The sequence below is a fragment of the Haliotis cracherodii genome, unplaced genomic scaffold (genome assembly GCF_022045235.1).
Source record: "Haliotis cracherodii isolate W230 unplaced genomic scaffold, xgHalCrac1.p SCAF_39, whole genome shotgun sequence".
Lineage (NCBI taxonomy): Eukaryota > Metazoa > Mollusca > Gastropoda > Lepetellida > Haliotidae > Haliotis > Haliotis cracherodii.
The window spans coordinates 77,566-96,998 of record NW_027266296.1 but is presented as its reverse complement, the minus strand read 5'-3'; the positions used below and the strand labels follow the sequence as shown (position 1 = coordinate 96,998).

Here is a 19,433-nt window from a genome sequence, read left to right as displayed (position 1 = left end):
ATTTGATATTCATATAAGTATATTTTTCGAATGAAGTCAGCTTGTCTGTTACCATCAGGTTTCCTCTTGTCTATTTTAGGAAATAACATTTCACTGTGCTTCAAGGGTAAATATATATTTGTAGCGACTTGTCTCAAAATATAAATAAAAAGAGAGAGGAAATTGTGACTGAACTTTGTGTGAATGACGTGTAGATCTAACTAAGTTACCTCAGAGATGACGTCATTGCATTGAACATGATGTTGAAAGAATTAAAATCATGTAATTTTCATACGTTCTTTTATTTGTTGAAAGTTGCGACTGACAAAAATTAGAGGGGACTTTAATTCTTAGAGTAGCCAGGAAGAACACAGGGTAAATGAATCTTATTGTAGAGCATAATTTCAATGTTGCAGGGTATTGCTATATGTTATCACTATCAGGGGATGTAGTCCTTTTTGGTTAATTTCCACCCCTCCATAGCTACAATTCATGCATTCATAATGTTCAACTAAACTCTGATGCTAATTTTGCACCAGTCAAGGAATTGTCATAGCCCTTGTTCTCAAACCATTTACTTTGAACATGGTTAGAATACACATCTTTCCTTTGGAAATGCATAAGAGTTCTCATTTTAAAAACCACAATACACCTTTTCTGCCCTGGAATCCCCACAGAGAGACAAGCATGGGGTACTGGGGACCTATTCTACCCTGGAATCCTCACAGGGAGACAAGCATGGGGTACTGGGGACCTATTCTGTCTTGGAATCCCCACAGGGAGACAAGCATGGGGTACTGGGGACCTATTCTGTCTTGGAATCCCCACAGGGAGACAAGCATGGGGTACTGGGGACCTATTCTGCCCTGGAATCCTCACAGGGAGACAAGCATGGGGTACTGGGGACCTATTCTGCCCTGGAATCCCCACAGGGAGACAAGCATGGGGTACAGGAGACTTATTCTGTCCTGGAATCCCCACAGGGAGACAAGCATGGGGTACTGGGGACTTATTCTGCCCTGGAATCCCCATGGGGAGACAAGCATGGGGTACTGGGGACCTATTCTGCCCTGGAATCCCCACGGGGGGGAGACAAGCATGGGGTACTGGGGACTTATTCTGCCCTGGAAACCACATGTATGTCACACAGATATTTAAACCACATTGCTGAGGGCTTACAGTGTAGTCAATATCCGAAGAGTCTGTTAACTTGGTTAACAGAACATCTGCAAGAGTGCCTTCCCACTGTTCAGACAAAGATTCGGTGCAAACCTGTTCCGCTTCTGAATAAACACATATGCCAGTATCATCAGGATCTGGATGGGTCAGATGGCCTGCCACTTAAAACTCATTACCGTCTTTCAACCAGGATCGGCACTGGCTCACCATCAGTCTGTAACTTTGTAGATAAAGATAGTAAAGCCAACAAAGTACATTACAATGACACAGCGTCATGGGAGCTCATAGCCGAACTCTATCACCATCCCTGTTGCAATGTAAAACATCCCAACTCAAGTCTTTCTGTATATATTACACTTCCATGAGTATATGGCATTTTTCTTTTTGTTACCATGGTTACATGATTAAATTTTAAACATGTTATTCTTCTGAACTTATTTTTCTTTCAAAACTGTAATATTTGAGTGTGTGAATGTTGTTTAATGCTGCACTCAGCAACATTTCACCAATGTAATGACTGCCTGCATATATTTAATCTGGGCCAGGCAAACCAGTGGTTGATAGCATGAACAGCGATGAACTGAAATTACTGAATGACTAGGTAATAAAAAATGTTCTCTAATTGTTTGTTTTATCTGGATCTTTAAAACAAATAACTAAAATCTTCTTAGTTTATATTTTGGTTGTGGTAGGGTAGCCTCATAGTTAAAGAGTTTGCTCATCATCTAAAGGCCCGTGTTTGAATCCCCAGACATAATATAGCTGGAATATTGCTAAAAGTGGCATAAAATTTCACATACTAACTCTCTCTGGTGTACACTACCTGGGAACCAATTAACTAGAAGATGGTACCTCATTACGGTATGATTCATTTACAGTGACTGGCAGCTGCTGCAGCTTAAAATATATGTGCTTAAACCACAGTTCTGAAAAAATGTCTTATATAAATGGACTCTTTTCATAGATGACATGCATCAACCAAATCAGCGAGCCTGACCACCCGATCCCGTTTGTCGCCTTTTACGGCAAGCATGGGTTGCTGAAGACCTATTCTACCCCGGAATCTTCACGGGTCTCTCTTGGTGTTGGACCAGCATGGTGCAAATAGGACTTTATTAATGACTGGGAGAGTAAAACAGATACAGACTGTGTCAAGCCGATATTTGATTATTGCATTTATTTTAATTTTTTTTGTTTAATGCCACACTCAGCAATATTCCAGCTATATGATGGTGGTCTGTAAATAATCGAGTCTGTACCAGAAAATCCAGTGAATGACATCATGAGCATCGATCCACGCAACTGGGATACGATGACATGCATCAACCAAGCCAGTGAGCCTGACCACCCGATCCCATTAGTGGCCTATTACGACAAGCATAGGCTCCTTTTACGATAAGCATGGATTGCAGAAGACCTATTCTAACCCTAACTCCCCTGTGAGATGCAAAGGCAGAATAGATCCCCCCAAAATTCTTCTTGTCATAAGAGCTGACTAACATGAGAATTGGTTGGTCACAAAGTTGGACCTGGTTGAGTGTCATCATACTATCAGCCACTTGTTTGCTTAGCATAACATTCATTAATTACAGTGAGTGAGTGAGTAAGTATGTTTTACGCCGCTTTTCGCAATATTCCAGCAACATCACGGCGGGGGACACCAGAAATGGGCTTCACACATTGTACCCATGTTGGGAATCAAACCCGGGTCTTCGGCATGACAAGCGAACGCATTAACCACTAGGCTACCCGACCGCCCATCATTAATTACAGAACGCTGTGATACAGAGGCACAAAACAGTCTTACTGGATGCACACAATTTTTTTTATATTTTTAACTCCTGTTGGTTTCAAAAGTGGTACGTCTCTTTTGATCAATAAATTCATCAACACTGAATCATAAAATTTAACACTGCATTCAATCTAACACTGCAAAACTAAGTTTTAAAGCCTCTTTATTGGTCCTGTCATCAATATAGGCCTGAGCCTTCAGCTTGTGTAATGATATCATCAATAACAAATTTGGGCATCAAGTGAAGCGTCACATGTCACCAGTCTGGGACCCCCAGATTCATTACTGGGAGTCCCTGAGGCTCACACCCAGAGAGGCCCGTGAAGACGCCGGTGTAGAATAGGTCTTCAGCAACCCATGCTTGCTGTAAAAGGCGACTATGCTTGTCGTAAAAGGCGACTAACGGGATCGGGTGGTCAGGCTCGCTGAGTTGGTTGATGCATGTTATCGATCCCAATTGTGTGGATTGATGCTCATGATATTAATCACTGGATTGTCTGGTCCAGACTCGATTATTTACAGACGGCCGTCATATAGCTGGAATATTGCCGAGTGCGGCGTTAAACAACAAACCAACCAACCAACCAACCAACCAACCAACCACAACCAGAGAAATCCAGGTAAGTTAGAGAGTCAATTTGTGAAAGAAATCCGAAGATCAAATAATTTGTTCGGCCTAATGAATGTTTGTCTGTCATTAGAACTGCCAAGGCCTTGGTCGTCTTCATGTTTGAACCTCTGTCACAATACAAGCCATGGTCTGAGAACATACTGCAAGCAACAATGTGAGAGAAGTCGGTGGACACTATATCAGTCAAGTGTTGCTTGTTGTTAGTAGGCTGATTCAGGACAAACATCCCTGGGTCTTAATGACCCAGCCTAACATGTATCAGTGTACATGTGTATAGGAGCCATTGCAGTACAGCATTACAAATACAACCAGGACTTGCTTAGTTCTCATGACCTGCTGTCTATTCCTTAAACTTTCCGCTGCCTCTAAATTTAATTTGATTTTTAAAAGAACTGTTAAGAAACTACTCCAAATTCACTTTTGCAATGAATTCCAAGTTTTTGGATACACAATGTCAGTCACTGAGAGTCAGATTTGCAGGCAAATCCAACTGTGGTCACCATGACCTTGAGCTTGTCCTTTCATACTGTGACCCGCAAGGGTATGGCCAAAAGAGGTCAGGCAGTACATTAGAACAATTTTTTTTATAAATTTGTAACCTACTGAAGAGATACAATAAAACAAAAAAATCCTCCCTTCTCAGATTTGAAAAATGAGAAACAACAGAGCTCCAGATAAGTTTTTGAGCAATTGAGTTTTTACTCCAGGGTTTCGAGTTTAATTGGGTTATTAAATTTTTCATTGGGTATCCAATATTTTTTCACTCATCTAATCATCACTCTATTGTTTTTTTCTCAAAATGAGTGAACATTATAAGATTTAAAAAAAAATGAAATGTTTTAGATGTATATAACTGTTCTAAATATATAGGCTTGACTCGAAAAGTAAATTAATTTGAATTGTGTCTCGGAAAATAGATCCTTTGAAAAAGCTTCATTGGATATTTACGTGTGCTGCTTTTATACAATTGAGTTTTTCATTTAATGCATTCGTCTCTGTACGCAAGTTAATTAAAAGTAATTGGGTTTGAATATTTTTTTGGGTATTTTACACAAATATGCTGCTTATCTGTAGCTCTGGAAACAAAAACATATTAACTGGCTTTAATTGGCAACCGGCTACTCCATGTAACACTTCCTGAACAAGGAAATAAAGCTTATGATTGAAGTTTGGTGGAGTTTGGGTCCTTTGTGTATCAGTGCTGCGAAAAATTGGGTTCGCCTAGGTCGTATTGACTTCCAAATGAGGTCAAGGTCAGGTACAACAAAATACACCTCATGCCATATTTTCTTGAGTATAGTGTGCACCCAAGTATAATGCGCACCCCTTCTAGCGGATTCAGTATTTTGGCGAGGGAAAATCAAATATTATGTGCAGAAAAAAATTACACCGTACCCCTTCAGCGAATTCCGGTAAACGAACGGGTGATAAGAAACTTGGTCAGTACAAATTTGAAATTTGAGATACAAAATCACCAGACATGTTGTAAAAATTGTATTTTTGGTATTACATCCAGGGATTAAGATTACCTTGCATATTTTCTTTTAAACTAAGTCGGAAATAGCAATCAGCTGTACACATGTTTTCTTGGAATCTACAGGTGATTCTGTTAAAACTTACCCAATGATACATGTGTATAACCTTAATGGATTTTAATGCAAAAATGAGTTGTATCTGGAACTATTTTTTTATCTGGAATAATATATTCCAATATCATGTTATTTTAGTTGCAACTTTAATTAGATATAATCAAAATAATAATTACCCTTAACGTACCACTTCGGTGCAGCTGTTTGCAATTGCCGGTTATTTTTTCACATGGAACAAATTGACCAGTCACCGTCGAGGTTCACACGCAAATGATCGTGAGAACTACGTGTTGACAAAGAATTGTCAAACTACAACAGATGACTTTTAACGAGTCAAAGTATGGCATTTATGATACATGTATCCATTCTCAGTCAAATAAGGTTCGTTTCAAGGCGTCAATAGCGGTAATTTGACCGTGGTTGCTGTTAATAACGGTGAGTTGTGAAATCTTCCAATCGCTTCACACACGATTTCGCCGAAATTAATTTAAACAATATTAAAGGGAATTTTGAATAAAATTAATGAAATAAGTTACATACATAAGTCCAGATATACAATGAACACTTTTTACAACCAGACAGTGTAATAACATGATTAATTTGTGTACTTCAGTACAGATTTGTTGACATGGTATTTCTGGGGTTACATGCTCATAGTAATGTCTTTGTGTTGGGGGAAAAAAACAGCGAAACGGGTATAATGTGCATCACCCTTCTACATAGCCGTGTTGTTTTTTTAAAAAAGTGTGCATTACACTCAAGATAATACTTTAATAGCAAGTCCATCTATAATGCGCCAAATTCCATTGAATCCTCATAGTGTTTTATTATTATCATGATTATAACCCCAGTCATTGGATCAGCGTGCACTCGATTTTCATTCTCAGCTCCCTGGGAATCATACAGCCAAAGCTGCCTGTGAGACGAAGTATGTAGAACCTCAATACAACTGAGTTACCGTATTCAACGTAATAAGAGTGCTCTCAAAATTAGAAATAGGTGTCTCTTATTAAAATATAATTTTGGTGAGGAAGACAGAGTTGAAAGGTCGTAAATTTTGTGGTTTATGCCGACAGCCTGAAATGATTGAAAAGAAAAAGAAAAGTCTGTGCGCATTATAAACGACACATATATTTTCCAAAATTTAATTGCCCATAATTAAGGGTGCATAAAACACACGAGTGCATATTATACACGAATAAATAAGTGTACATTGATCAATCGGAAGGGGTGCTAATTGGGATTGTTCACTAGCCAATATATTAGCAAATATCGCCGTTGGCGCTTATTAGAGCAGGGTGCTTATTACGTCTAATACGGTAGTGGCTGAATGTTGTTTAATACCAGTTACCAATATTACACCAGTATTTAAAATACCTGTCCTACCGTCCATCCGAGACAGGCTGTAAGTGGTTTAGCCAGGGTTCCAAACTAAGTACCATTGGTCAGTTTGGGGGAAAAAATCGTTAATTTGCACAAATTGGTCAGTCACCTGACAAAGCCATAACATTTACAGTTATTACCCGACAATTTGTCATTCCAATTTGGGAATATTTCCTGACATTTCCTGCAGACATGGGGACGAATATCGGTCACGGAGCAGGTCTTGATAAAACCCTGGCTAGTTTGGTCTCTTATAATGTATGCGTACCATGGTCTGACTGTTTGTTTGTTTGTTTTGTTAGATTTTGCATTACAGGCAATACATCGTCATGGCAGGCAGAGCAGGGAGTGCAACTCACCCAGACCAGCCAAGACAGCAGCCAAGCCGACCAGTAACAGTTATCAATTAAACAAACCATGTCTCATTAAATTCTTATTCTTGTGGCAACCACCCTTGTCGTAAGAAGTGACTAACGGGATCAGGTGGTCAGACTCACTGACTTGGTTGATGCATGTCAATTGCGTGGTTCGATGCTCATGATATTAATCACTGACTCGATTATTTTACAGACTGCCATCATATAGCTGGAATATTGCTGAGTCTGGCGTTAAACAACAAACCAACCAAATCTTATTCTTGTTTATTGTTTGCAATATTTCAAAAGAAGATCAGAGGTAATTTAATATATTGCCCAGTAAAGTAATTAAGACAGAACTTACATTTCATAAAACTGTAAGTATTAGGAATTCAAGAAGGTCCTTTGACATTGAAATATTTGTGTTACAGTATTTCTAATTTACAGACCCCTTTTAGCCACAATAAATAGATTATTTATTTCATCCAAATATGCCCACAAGGCTTTATATTTTTCATTATTAAAAGTATTAGATTATCAAGTTAGGCATCAGTGTACATTAACTGTGGACAGATGTGACTCACATGAAGCAGGAATGTTTGGCTAGGCTACACATTAAATGTATTTCATCAAGGACGAAAGAAGGCAACACATGTATATCATGTATAAAGCAATATTCTTAAGCTTTAGTTTTTTTTAAACATTTTGTTGTTTAATGCCGCACACAGCAATATTCCAACTATATGATGGCAGTCTGTAAATAAGTCTGGAATAGACAATCCAGTGATTAACATCATGAGCATCGATCAGCGAAATTAGATTACTATGATGTGAAATGAATCAACCGAGTCAGTGAGTCTGACTACAAAATCCTGTCAGTCACCTCTTACGACAAGCATAGAAGCCTATAGTCGCTTCTTACGACAAGCATGGGTTGGTGAAGACGTATTCTAACCCAGACTTTCACTGAGTTCGTCTGTACTTAAAGATATTTTGCAGTCAAATGACTTAAGGTGATATGATTTATAGTCAGGGTTAATAAATAATCAATGATGGCCTTATTCTAAATTCATAATATCAGGGTAATGACAAAGAAATGCTGAAGTGTCATGTCTAATTTCAAACAGTGTCATACAATGACTAAAACAGTAAAGAAAACGAAAACACTTACAGCAAAGAGACCGTTCTGAAGTCCAAATGGAATCGGCGTCAGTCTTGCAAGAGCAATCACTTTGAACCCTTGGTCACTCTCAACAACTTTGATGACCGCTTCAACCTTGCCGTTATAAAACTTGCGATAAAAATAACTTCGGCAACAGTTTCTCATTGTCACGTGAGATATAAAAACCCCAAGCAGGCCTCCACTCAGGATGACGAGTGGACCGTAAATATAACTATACAAATACCCGGCTGACACCATCAACAACACATAGCCCCAGGCAATCGGAAACGACACAACGATGTGAAGCGCTAAGAAGATGGCATAGCTTATAAAGAAGTCCACCTCCGTCAGCCACATCAGTAAGTCTTTTATAAACTGATGCCCGAATATTAACGCTGAGATGACAACTGCGATCATCACGAAGGAAGCAATGGACGCTTGGTAACATTTGGAAGTTGATGCATTTTCAGTTGCCCCGGAAACAAGATTGTCCAAGAAGTTCGCTTGGGAGGAAAGGATGTTGTTTGATTGATCCTGTTTCTGCAAGGGTTCCATCTCACCTCTGGAGTCGTTGTTCATGTTTAAAGGTAGGAAGACCTCGTCCAGTTTTGATGAACCACCCATTATAATGTCAGAGTTCATGGAAAGTGACCCAAATTTTTCAGCTAGTGACATTTTCGTGCCTCTAAGGTTTCACATAATCTTGAAATCATTGTTACTGCCGGAGTCTCATGCCGGACGGACATCATCAGTCAGACCTTATTGCATGTTGTTTAACAGTTCCCACCATCTTCTAAAGAAACCATCCGAGTCTGGCCGGATCTCGTTACTGAAAGAGAAATGAGACAGATATAAATATTGCATGTAGATAACTCTTGATTAGAAGTGTTTTAAATAGATCTGTCTATCACTAGGTGCTTATAGTAGCCTCAGAAATAGGACTGTGAAAGTTGCGTGTTGCGCACTGACACATTGACCTTCCGGATATTGATAACTCTGGTGAACCTTGCTTTGTGCGTGTGGGTGCGTGTGGGTGCATGTGCGTGTGGGTGCGTGTGGGTGCATGTGCGTGTGTGTAAGCCGTGTGTGTAAAGGGTGTGTGTGTGTGGGAGGGGGGGCGGTGGTCTTTGTGGATGTAGGAGTAAATGAGTGGGTGAGTGGGTGGTTGGGTGAGTGGTTGGGTGAGTGAGTGAGTGAGTGAGTGAGTGGGTGGGCTTTTATCGAGCTCTGCTCACTCACACCCATGTCAGAAGAAGACAGTGAAAATAGAGGAAATTCTTTTCACTAAATATTTATCCAACTGAATTTACAATGAAGAAGATATTCATCCTGCAACATAATTCACTTTGTGAATAAGAAAAAAAGAAGAATATTTATCAAGAGCAATATCAATACCCATAAAACGTGATATCTTTTATTGGCAAATCAGATTGTGACACACATTTGTATCAATCTTACAATAAGATTCAACACCATTTCTTGACTTCAAATCCAAAATGGACACATCCCTTGCGTTATATCTTTCCCACAAGGTAGCACTAATATCAGTGGCGCTATATTGGACATCGCCCATGTCTTCCAGCTGTTGAAATAGACACGATATTGATCTACTGCAGATGATATATATTGATAAACATTGCAAAATGAAATTTTCCACAAGCATAATGCATCCTGAATGCAAAGTGGTTGGTCTCTTATAGACCTTTTCAATAAGGGTTGTTTTCTCCCTTGACAAATTACCTCCCTTTGGGAACTCGTTTTTTCATTATTATCACCCAGAGTGCCACAGACCAGAGAGATGTGGCGATTCAGTCCATCAAGAAATATGTTTTTTCATACATTTCATTTTTGAAATGTCTACACATTTAGATAAACTTGTCATAAACTTGTCATAAAATGGTTAACTTTTACTGAGAAAATATTGTCAAACGTGAAAAAGTATTTCCATTTGGACATTTATCATTCTTTTTTACATCGGTTGTACAGCTCCAAATGCAGACATCAAAGCCCCAAGGAGAGCTAGAGATACGACTACTTTATTTGTAAACAAGAGAAAAGTGTGATAATGTGATATGCAAATTAGCTTCTGGCAGTGCAGTCTGTGACTTTAGCCTCTAGACCGTAGCCCGAGTCTAGAAACATTTCTTTCGGTCTAAAAGCTTTGCAAATAAAATCCATACATAACACTAAGACCTAGCGAAAATAATGTCAACAGACAGGTTCGGACTCAAAAGTAAACTCAAAAGTTTTGGGCACCCAATGGTGGTGGTGTAATGCTAAGTCATCATGGCGAGAGTGTGGCAAAATTTGCATCCGGCATGTCAGCTTAATGTGAGATGGACTCCCAAGTTTATTCTCATCCCACAAATCTTCAGCATTTTGGTGAAGATTTCTCAGTTCCAATCCTATTTTACATTTTACAACATATCAAATTGCAGCACTGATTCCTAATCATTTCACAATATAATTTGACTTCGCAAAATGGGATGAAGATTTTAACATTTCCACAAAGTCGAAAATTGATGGAATTGTTTATTCAATTCATAAAGATATCACTAAGTATGTCAATATTTCAACCTTCCTTATGGATATAGAATCCCATGTTGTGGCCTTCAAACACGTATACAGTGATCCCTCGCTACAACGCTACCTTTGGGGTCCAAATAATTTGAGCGTTAAAGATGATCAGCGGTTTAACCGAACTCGATAACCAACAAAGCAGTACACATGCTCTGCCTACCTAACACGATCTACGTTGCAAGTTTCAGAGTTTAAAAAATGATTAGGATAGAAGTTTACGCTTTACCGCACGCTATACCCGAGTTAGCGCTATATTGAAGAGCGCAATAGCGAGGGAACACTGTATTGAGAACTGGGAGACATAAGAGAGAGTGAGTATGGTTTTACCCCATTTTTAGCAATATTCCAGTAATATCACAGCGGGGGACACCAGAAATGGGCTTCACACATTGTACCCATGTCGGGAATCATGTGACGAGCGAACGCTTTAACCACATGGCTACCGGACCGCCCCTTGAAACATAACAGATTTGGTACATCGATCTATGTCAGAAAATTTAATCACCTGCCAACTCTTCATATATATACGATAGACACATTTGGCCCATAAGGACATGTTCTGGTCTGAATATATGGATTTATATAGCTATGCTATGGAATTAAAAAGAAGATCCATTATGGTCATGTATGACAGCTGTTTAAATAATATATATTGATAGATATATTTACAAAAGAATACAAAAACATTCTCAGAATTGGCAGCAAAAGCAGACTTAATAGCATAAACAGTTCTGCAACAGTTTCATAAACGAGATACAGTAAACTATGGTTATAGGAGACGATTTAACTGCTACCCTGTTGGCCCATGGCTAATTAAATTATGAAAGGCTTTCTGAAACAGAGTAGATGGCCTGTCTGGCGAGTCAAAATTTCACCCTTCCCTGTGTATATTTAATTGTTTTAATTGGACTCAAGTGATTTTAATGAGAAAATATTTAGGGGGGAATGAGGACGTGTGAATGGTTAATATTAAGATCATCTCGGTAGAATGACACAACCGGCGGCCATTTTGTAATGTTCTGTTCTGTACAACAACAACATCTTTATTTGCTCATAAAATCACCACGGAATGTTATTGTTGTTGTTGTTGTTGTTTAATGCCGCACTCAGCAATATTCCAGCTATATGACAGCGGTCTGTAAATTATCCAGTCTGGACCAGACAATCCAGTGATTGACATCATGAACATCGATCCATGCAATTGGGATCGATGACATGCATCAACCAAGTCAGCGAGCCTGACCACCCGATCCCGTTAGTCGCCTCTTACGACAAGCATAGTCACCTTTTACGGCAAGCATGGGTTGCTGAAGACCTATACAAGATAGACACAATTTTTATAGATAACAACTTCTTTAATACTGTATTAAAGAAGTTGTTATCCATAAAAATTGTGTCTTTCTTATCATATTAGTATCATATTCAGCTGTGCCTAAAGTCGTCAAGATGGAAATGGATCTTATATTTATATTTTCTGATTAAAGTGTTGCAGGCTTATTTATATAAGGAAAGACTAAAAATATATATTCAAACAAAAAACAAAACCATCAAATTGATAGGCATGAGAAAACCATTCATAACGTTTCAGTATTCCTGTTTACTTTAATTTTATATAATCTGTAGTTTATCAACTTTTGGTTGAGTGAAGTTCTTTTTTCAAAGATATGTGGACAGGTGGAGTATTTGACTGTTTTTTGTCCAAGTTCTCACATGTCTAAACATATTAATTTCACCACTATTTTGCCTTTTCCGCCCAATGGAATCTGTTTCGGCAGATAATCGAGAGTGGTTGTTCTTTGATGTTTTATATATGCATAATTAATAAAGCCTCCTCTGTTATTAATTGGTTTACTAAAGGATGCCACAAAAGCTATTGGGGTCAGTGATCCAAATAAAGATAAACATAAATTTGAAAATAATTTTTTCGGAAGTTATATTCTGAACATATTATTCATTTGATGGAATATAAAAAAAGATATTTGACAAAAAAAAGGTTTGAGGAATTACAAATGAAAAGGTTACATTTATTCCCTTTACCTTTTGCATTAAGCATCACCGATCAACCCTAAAATTCATACTGACCCACAATATTATTTACAGCATGATAAATTTGGTATTTGAATTTTAGAAATATTTTTCATTCGGAAAAAATAATCATGATTATCAGGAACTGCTTTATATAGTATATCAGCTGGTATATCGTGTCATATGGAAGTACTGTATTCAACGTAATAAGCGCCCCACTCTAATAAGCGCCCATGGCGATATTTGCTAATACATTTGCTGGTGAGCAATCCCAATTAGCACCCCTTCCGATTGATCAATGTACACAAGACTTTGTGTATGATACATACTCATGTGTTATATGCACCCTTAATTATGGGCAATTAAATTCTGGAAAATATATTTGTCGTGTATGATACGCACATTCTTTTCTTTTGTATCATTTCAGGCTGTCAGCATAAACTATGAAATTTACAATTTTTTAACACTGTTTTTGTTCTCACCAAAATTATATCCTAATAAGACCCCACTATTTCCAATTTTGAAAGCGCCCCGAGCGCTTATTACGTCAATTTCCGTAATCTTATCGGTGGTAAAAATGATTGTAAATATATTGGTAGTAATTGGTAGTGGCAGCAAATGATAGAACTACTGGAGAAATTTATCAGAAGCTATCATGTCCTGATTTGAACAGCAGTTGATAGCAGCGATTGAAACTTTCCAGGTGGTTTTGAATGGGAATCAGAGTTATACCCCTTGTTTACATGAACATGGCAGACTTGATCATTCAAGAAGTTTCTGGATGGGACAGTTTCTAGAAGGCTGGATGTGCCTATACAAGACTGGCAAGAGGGTGATTCGAGGCCTCTCTCGACCTGACTTGTTTCTACTCTCCTTATCAAGAGCTGTCTAGATACCAGTTTGGAAACACTGAATTTCTGCCAGCTTCCAACGCTATCACAGAATCAACCTCTATGATTCACTTTGGAGTGAGTGAGTATGGTTTTTCACCGCTATTAGCAATATTCCAGCAATATCGCAGCGGAGGACACCAGAAATGGGCTTCATGCATTGTACCCATGTTGGGAATCAAACCTGGGTTTTCGGCCTGACGGGCTAACGCATTAACCACTAGGCTACCCGACCGCCCTGATTCACTTTGGAATCGTAACAATAGTTTGAAAAACAAGTAGAATAATTTGGATAATAGTAATTCAGGACGGGAAATCAAAATCATACATAAAACAAACATTTAAACCTGCCTACCAATTGTTTCTTTAAAAGTGAGAAAAAAGTAAATTTTTATAAAGGAAATATGGAAAAAACTTAAAAGAAACTTTTCCAAAATGACATTTCTTCCCACAGCTGTAAAAGTTTCTGTACATGAACATGGTAAACAAGTACCAAATAAACCCCACTGAATTACAACTGTACTTTTAGACTCTTGAATTTCTTCTACTTGACCCAATATACAAATATGTAAGTTAATGAAGGGAACTTAAGCTGAAACACAAACTGACAAAAATATGGTCGGACGTTGGTGAAAGAAAGTCTGTCGCCTTAATGTAAGGATAAATGGATGATACTGGCTAGGAACACAGCTTCAGTACCGAACCACCTCTTCGTCACAGATCATGGAGATAGCCATTAATCATCCTTTCAAAATCTTACTACGGTCTTTTGATGTCATACATAGAGATCATTAGACGAGCATGGGTGTCATACGAAATGAAAATCAGAATTCTTGTAATACACAAATTCTTACACGGGTTTTGTGTGTGGCACACACGTGAGTGTAATGATTTCTTTATTACCCATTATTTCTTAATCCTGTTGAGCTGCCCTTTTCAGAAATGCACTTATTACCAACGCTGTCCAAGAAAAACACAATATTTAGAATGACATCAACAATATTCAGCTATGAAGTCGTTTCTAGTGTGACATCATTCTGACCTTATGTCACAAAAAGATTTGAATGATGTGAACAATGCCTTCCAGATGACGAAAACAATACACTAGTTTGCGAGAAGTGATATTTGCACTAGTGCACATACTTAAAAATGCATAAAAATGCATAAAAGATTCTCAGGAAAAATTCCTTAAAATCTCAATCTGTAGTATAGGAATAGATATTTAAACCGTAGACTGTTGATAATTTTATTTTTTGCTTGATCTATTTGGCAGTCCTTGCAAATTTGACTTAAGTTAATGAAACCCATTTTTGTCCCTCTGCTGAATAACCATGATTATAGGACCTATATCGATGAAGAAGGAAATGAGTTAATAAGACACAATAGACACAATATTTCAGTTTTACACATGATGTCACAACAAGCATGAAGCACTGCAGCCCTTCACAACATCCATGAAGCACTGTAGTCCTTCACAACAAGCCTGAAGCACTGCAGCCCTTCACAACAAGCCTGAAGCACTGCAGCCCTTCACAACAAGTATGAAGCACTGCAGCCCTTCACAACAAGCCTGAAGCACTGTAGTTCTTCACAACAAGCATGAAGCACTGCAGCCCTTCACAACAAGCATGAAGCACTGCAGCCCTTCACAACAAGCCTGAAGCACTGCAGCCCTTCACAACAAGCCTGAAGCACTGCAGTCCTTCACAACAAGCCTGAAGCACTGCAGCCCTTCACAACAAGCCTGAAGCACTGTAGTCCTTCACAACAAGCATGAAGCACTGCAGCCCTTCACAACAAGCCTGAAGCACTGTAGTCCTTCACAACAAGCATGAAGCACTGTAGTCCTTCACAACAAGCATGAAGCACTGCAGCCCTTCACAACAAGCATGAAGCACTTTTGTCCTTTACAAGAATGAAGCACTGTAGTCCTTCACAACAAGCATGAAGCACTGCAACCCTTCACAACAAGCATGAAACATTTTTGTCCTTTACAAGCATACAGCACTGTAGTGTCTCACAACAAGCATGAAGCACTCTCTGTAGTCCTTCACAACAAGCTAGAGGCACACACGGTAGTCCTTCACAACAAACATGAGGCACTTACAGTAGTCCTTCACAACAAGCATGAGGCACTCACTCTGGTCCTTCACAACAAGCATGAGGCATGCACGGTAGTCATTCACAACAAGTTTTAAGCACTAAGTCATTCACAAGCATGAGGCATTGAATCCTTCACAACAAGCATGAAATGAAACAGGTACAGCACTCAAGCAGCTCAAGGTAGCAGGCTTTGATTGTTTGCCAGAAATCCCAAAAGATACAAGAGGATAAACACAAACATTTTCATAATTCAGACCCTTAAGCCTTACCATGCTTACCCAAGCTGTTGTAGAAGTACATGCCTTCACAAGGGAACGTATTGATCCACATAAGTTGTGCTGCACTACCAGCTGAAAGGCCAAACACAGTTTGAGGCTGACAACATGACAGCTTGCGTCATTTCAAGCCATGTGACATCTGTTTACCGTTTTTTCTTGAGTATAGCTAAATAACTCCTCTCATTGCACTAATGTAAGCAGGTGTCAGTTGTGTATTTCTGGCTGTGGACATGCATCTGTGTCCTGGTATATTTAGGAGATAAACATACTGTCAATCCAGTGATTGATATCATGAGCATCGATCCACGCAATTGGGATATGATGACATGCATCAACCAAGTCAGCAAGCCTGACCACACGATCCTGTTAGTCGCCTCTTACGACAAGCATGGGTTGCTGAAGACCTATTCTACCCCGAATCTTCACGGGTCACCAATGTCTGCTATCGGAATTGAGTACTCAGGTTCTGTCACTTCCCAGATTGTGTGTCAGCGTCCCCGATGATGCAGATACCTGCTCATTCATCCAGTCACTGGTTGATTTGGTCCAGGCGGTTATTTACAGGCCGCCATGATATAGCTCAATACTGCCAACAGCGATGTTAAACAATATCCATTCATCCCCTTTGAGAATCACCAAGGGCCATGATGACAGGCAAACATCTTCAAGGTCATCCAGGCATACCTTGTGGCTGTAGTACCACATGACCTCAGGGACCAGTTCAAAAGTTTGATATCGGATAAAAATCGCAATTCCTTAAGTTTCAGTACGGGGGTTAATGGCCCTGCAAGTTTTCCATTTGACAAAATCAACTTTCTCAACGTTTTTTTTAGTAAATGAACTAAGCAAAAACTCAGATCCCATTTCATTAACCCAATTTGTACCACAAGATCATTATCACTGTCAGGGAGAAAAAGAAGTTAACTAAGCCTTGTTAACTCAGGTCCAGGCTTGCAAGCTCTCAGCACCACTGGTCAATTAAACTGTAACACAACAGGATTCACCCGGCTTGTGCTGTTAGGAGTTGTTATTAATACATTCGGTCTTTTGCTGAGGTTGTGACAGTATGTTTCTGAATTCAAATAAGTCAACACTTTCAGAATTGATTTATTTTCCCGGCAGGCAGGTTGGTTGGTTTGGTTGGTTTGTTGTTTAACGCCGCACTCAGCAATATTCCAGCTATATGACGGCGGTCTGTAAATAATCGAGTCTGGACCAGACAATCAAGTGATTGATGTCATGAGCATCGATCCACGCAATTGGGATCGATGACATGCATCAACCAAGTCAGCGAACCTGACCACCCGATCCCGTTAGTCGCCTTTTACGACAAGCATAGTCGCCTTTTATGGCATGCATGGGTTGCTGAAGACCTATTCTACCCCGGAATCTTCAGGGTCTTTGAGACTTAGGGAATTACGGTATTCAATGTAATAAGTGCCCAGCTCTAATAAGCGCCCACGGCCATATTTGCTAATATATTGGCAAGTGAACAATCTCAATTAGCACCCCTTCCGATTGATCAATGCACACAAGACTTATTTATTCGTGTATAATACGCACTCGTGTGTTATATCGACCTTAATTATGGGCAATTAAGTCCTGTAAAAATATATCTGTCATATATAAACATTTCCGGCCGTCAGCATAAACCACGAAATTTACGAACTTTCAACTCTGTTTTTTTCACCAAAATAATATTCCAATAAGAGCCCCCTATTTCTAATTTTGAGAGCGCCCTGGGCACTTGTTACGTTGAATACGGTAAGTTTTATATCCCACATTGAAATTTGAGCTGGTCCCTAATACGTGACATAGCATCTTAATGTGTGCAGGTGTAATAACTATCAATACGTATTGATCCAACGTAACTCTCAAAACAAACCACTTATTTGAGTCAACATGGAGGTATCCTGTGTTTTAGTTCCACCAGGCCAACATTGAAGTCAGTTCAATATAGCACTTCCACGTCTACGAAAAGCAAACCATTTGTCTTGGCAGACCTAGTCACAACCCTTGGTATGAAAGATTCACACACCTACTGCCACTGATACTCTTGTTGACAATTCAAGTGGATTGATCTGATCATAGAACACTTAAGTACTTTGACCAAAGGCAACTTTACATGAGTAGAATAAACCCACAATGCTAAATGAAGCTTGACATTGTAAGCCCCTTATTGGTATTAAACAACATCTGGCATGAAATGCAGTAGAGTAGTGTCCACTTGGACAGTCCGACAGTGAAAATCTGATATGGTACCCCAATCTGTCAACATGCATTGACAAAGTTTGTGAAGGCAGCATTAGAAATTGGCACTGGCACTATAGTCCTTGCCAAACTGCCCAATGGTTAAGGTATCATAAGGACTAGTAGATATTTGCCACTTTCAAGGGTGTGCTATATGTTATCATCATAAGGACTAGTGGACTAAAGCTGTTAGTTTCTACCACTGGAAGGATCCTCAATGCCAGTCTACATCCCCCTTGAAGCTGTCATGTTGATAAATATCAGGTAAATCCGTTCAACCAAAATAATAGCCAGGTTCGTTACCAAAACTATAGTACAGAGCCCTATACCTAAACGTGATGATAATGCTACGATCAATGTAAGTTAAAGCATGGGAGTTACAGATTTTGTGAAAGTATATGTATCATATCTAATATACAGTCACGTCTTGTTAATCCAACACTCGTTAATCCGACAATCGGCTTTATCCGACACTAATGATGGGAACCGATTAAACCAGTGCTATTTAGCATGTTTAGACCCGGTAATCCGACAGTCTCGCACTCCGAGACTCCGACACACCCAATTTGCAACAAATTACCTAATCACTCATTAATCAGTCTCATTAATCCAACACAGGGATCAACGTACTCCGAGGTCATCTGCCCTCGAGGACACAGCCTGTGTTTTGATGCGAGACGAGTCGGCATATTACAACGGCTGCAGAGATAAACTTGCGACTTCCATTCAAGACTATGCTTTTTAAAGTATGTATACTGAATAAGTCACACGGTCCGTAACAGTTGTTTTGTGTTAGCTTTAGAGGTTGCATGATAAGAAAACATATTCCGCCCACAATGTTATATAACAATATGAACGTTTATCTTTTCATATTTTTATTACATGTTTGGATCGTTATCTATTGTGTAGTTGTCCGATTTTTTATCACGAACGTAGATACTACTTAATTTCGTTTCTCCTACATACTTGTTAATCCGACATAATCATATGCAACCAACCATGTCAGATTAACAGGACTTGACTGTACATCATCACATGACATTTTGAAAATATATAATTTCTAAGAGGGTCATTTAGGCATTGGGAACATCTTTTAACTTCTTTAACAATTTGGGGGAAACTTTGCATGGGAATGATCTAGGGTTTATATCAACTAGAATGGAGATACACTAGAACATCAAGCTTAAATAAATTTAACAATGAAACAAATAAGATGCACCACTAATAAAACGGAAA

General features: G+C 39.0%; 1 protein-coding gene across 1 annotated transcript in view; it reads right to left on the bottom strand.

The window, feature by feature from the left end:
* The window catches only part of LOC139478128 (transmembrane protein 64-like), a 36,682-nt gene that overhangs the window by 7,315 nt on the left and 9,934 nt on the right, over positions 1-19,433 (bottom strand). Inside the window, exon 2 of the mRNA XM_071260453.1 lies at positions 8,081-8,900. Coding sequence (XP_071116554.1) covers positions 8,081-8,746 — 666 coding nt within the window. The 5' untranslated portion in view covers positions 8,747-8,900. The remainder of the gene's footprint in view (positions 1-8,080; positions 8,901-19,433) is intronic.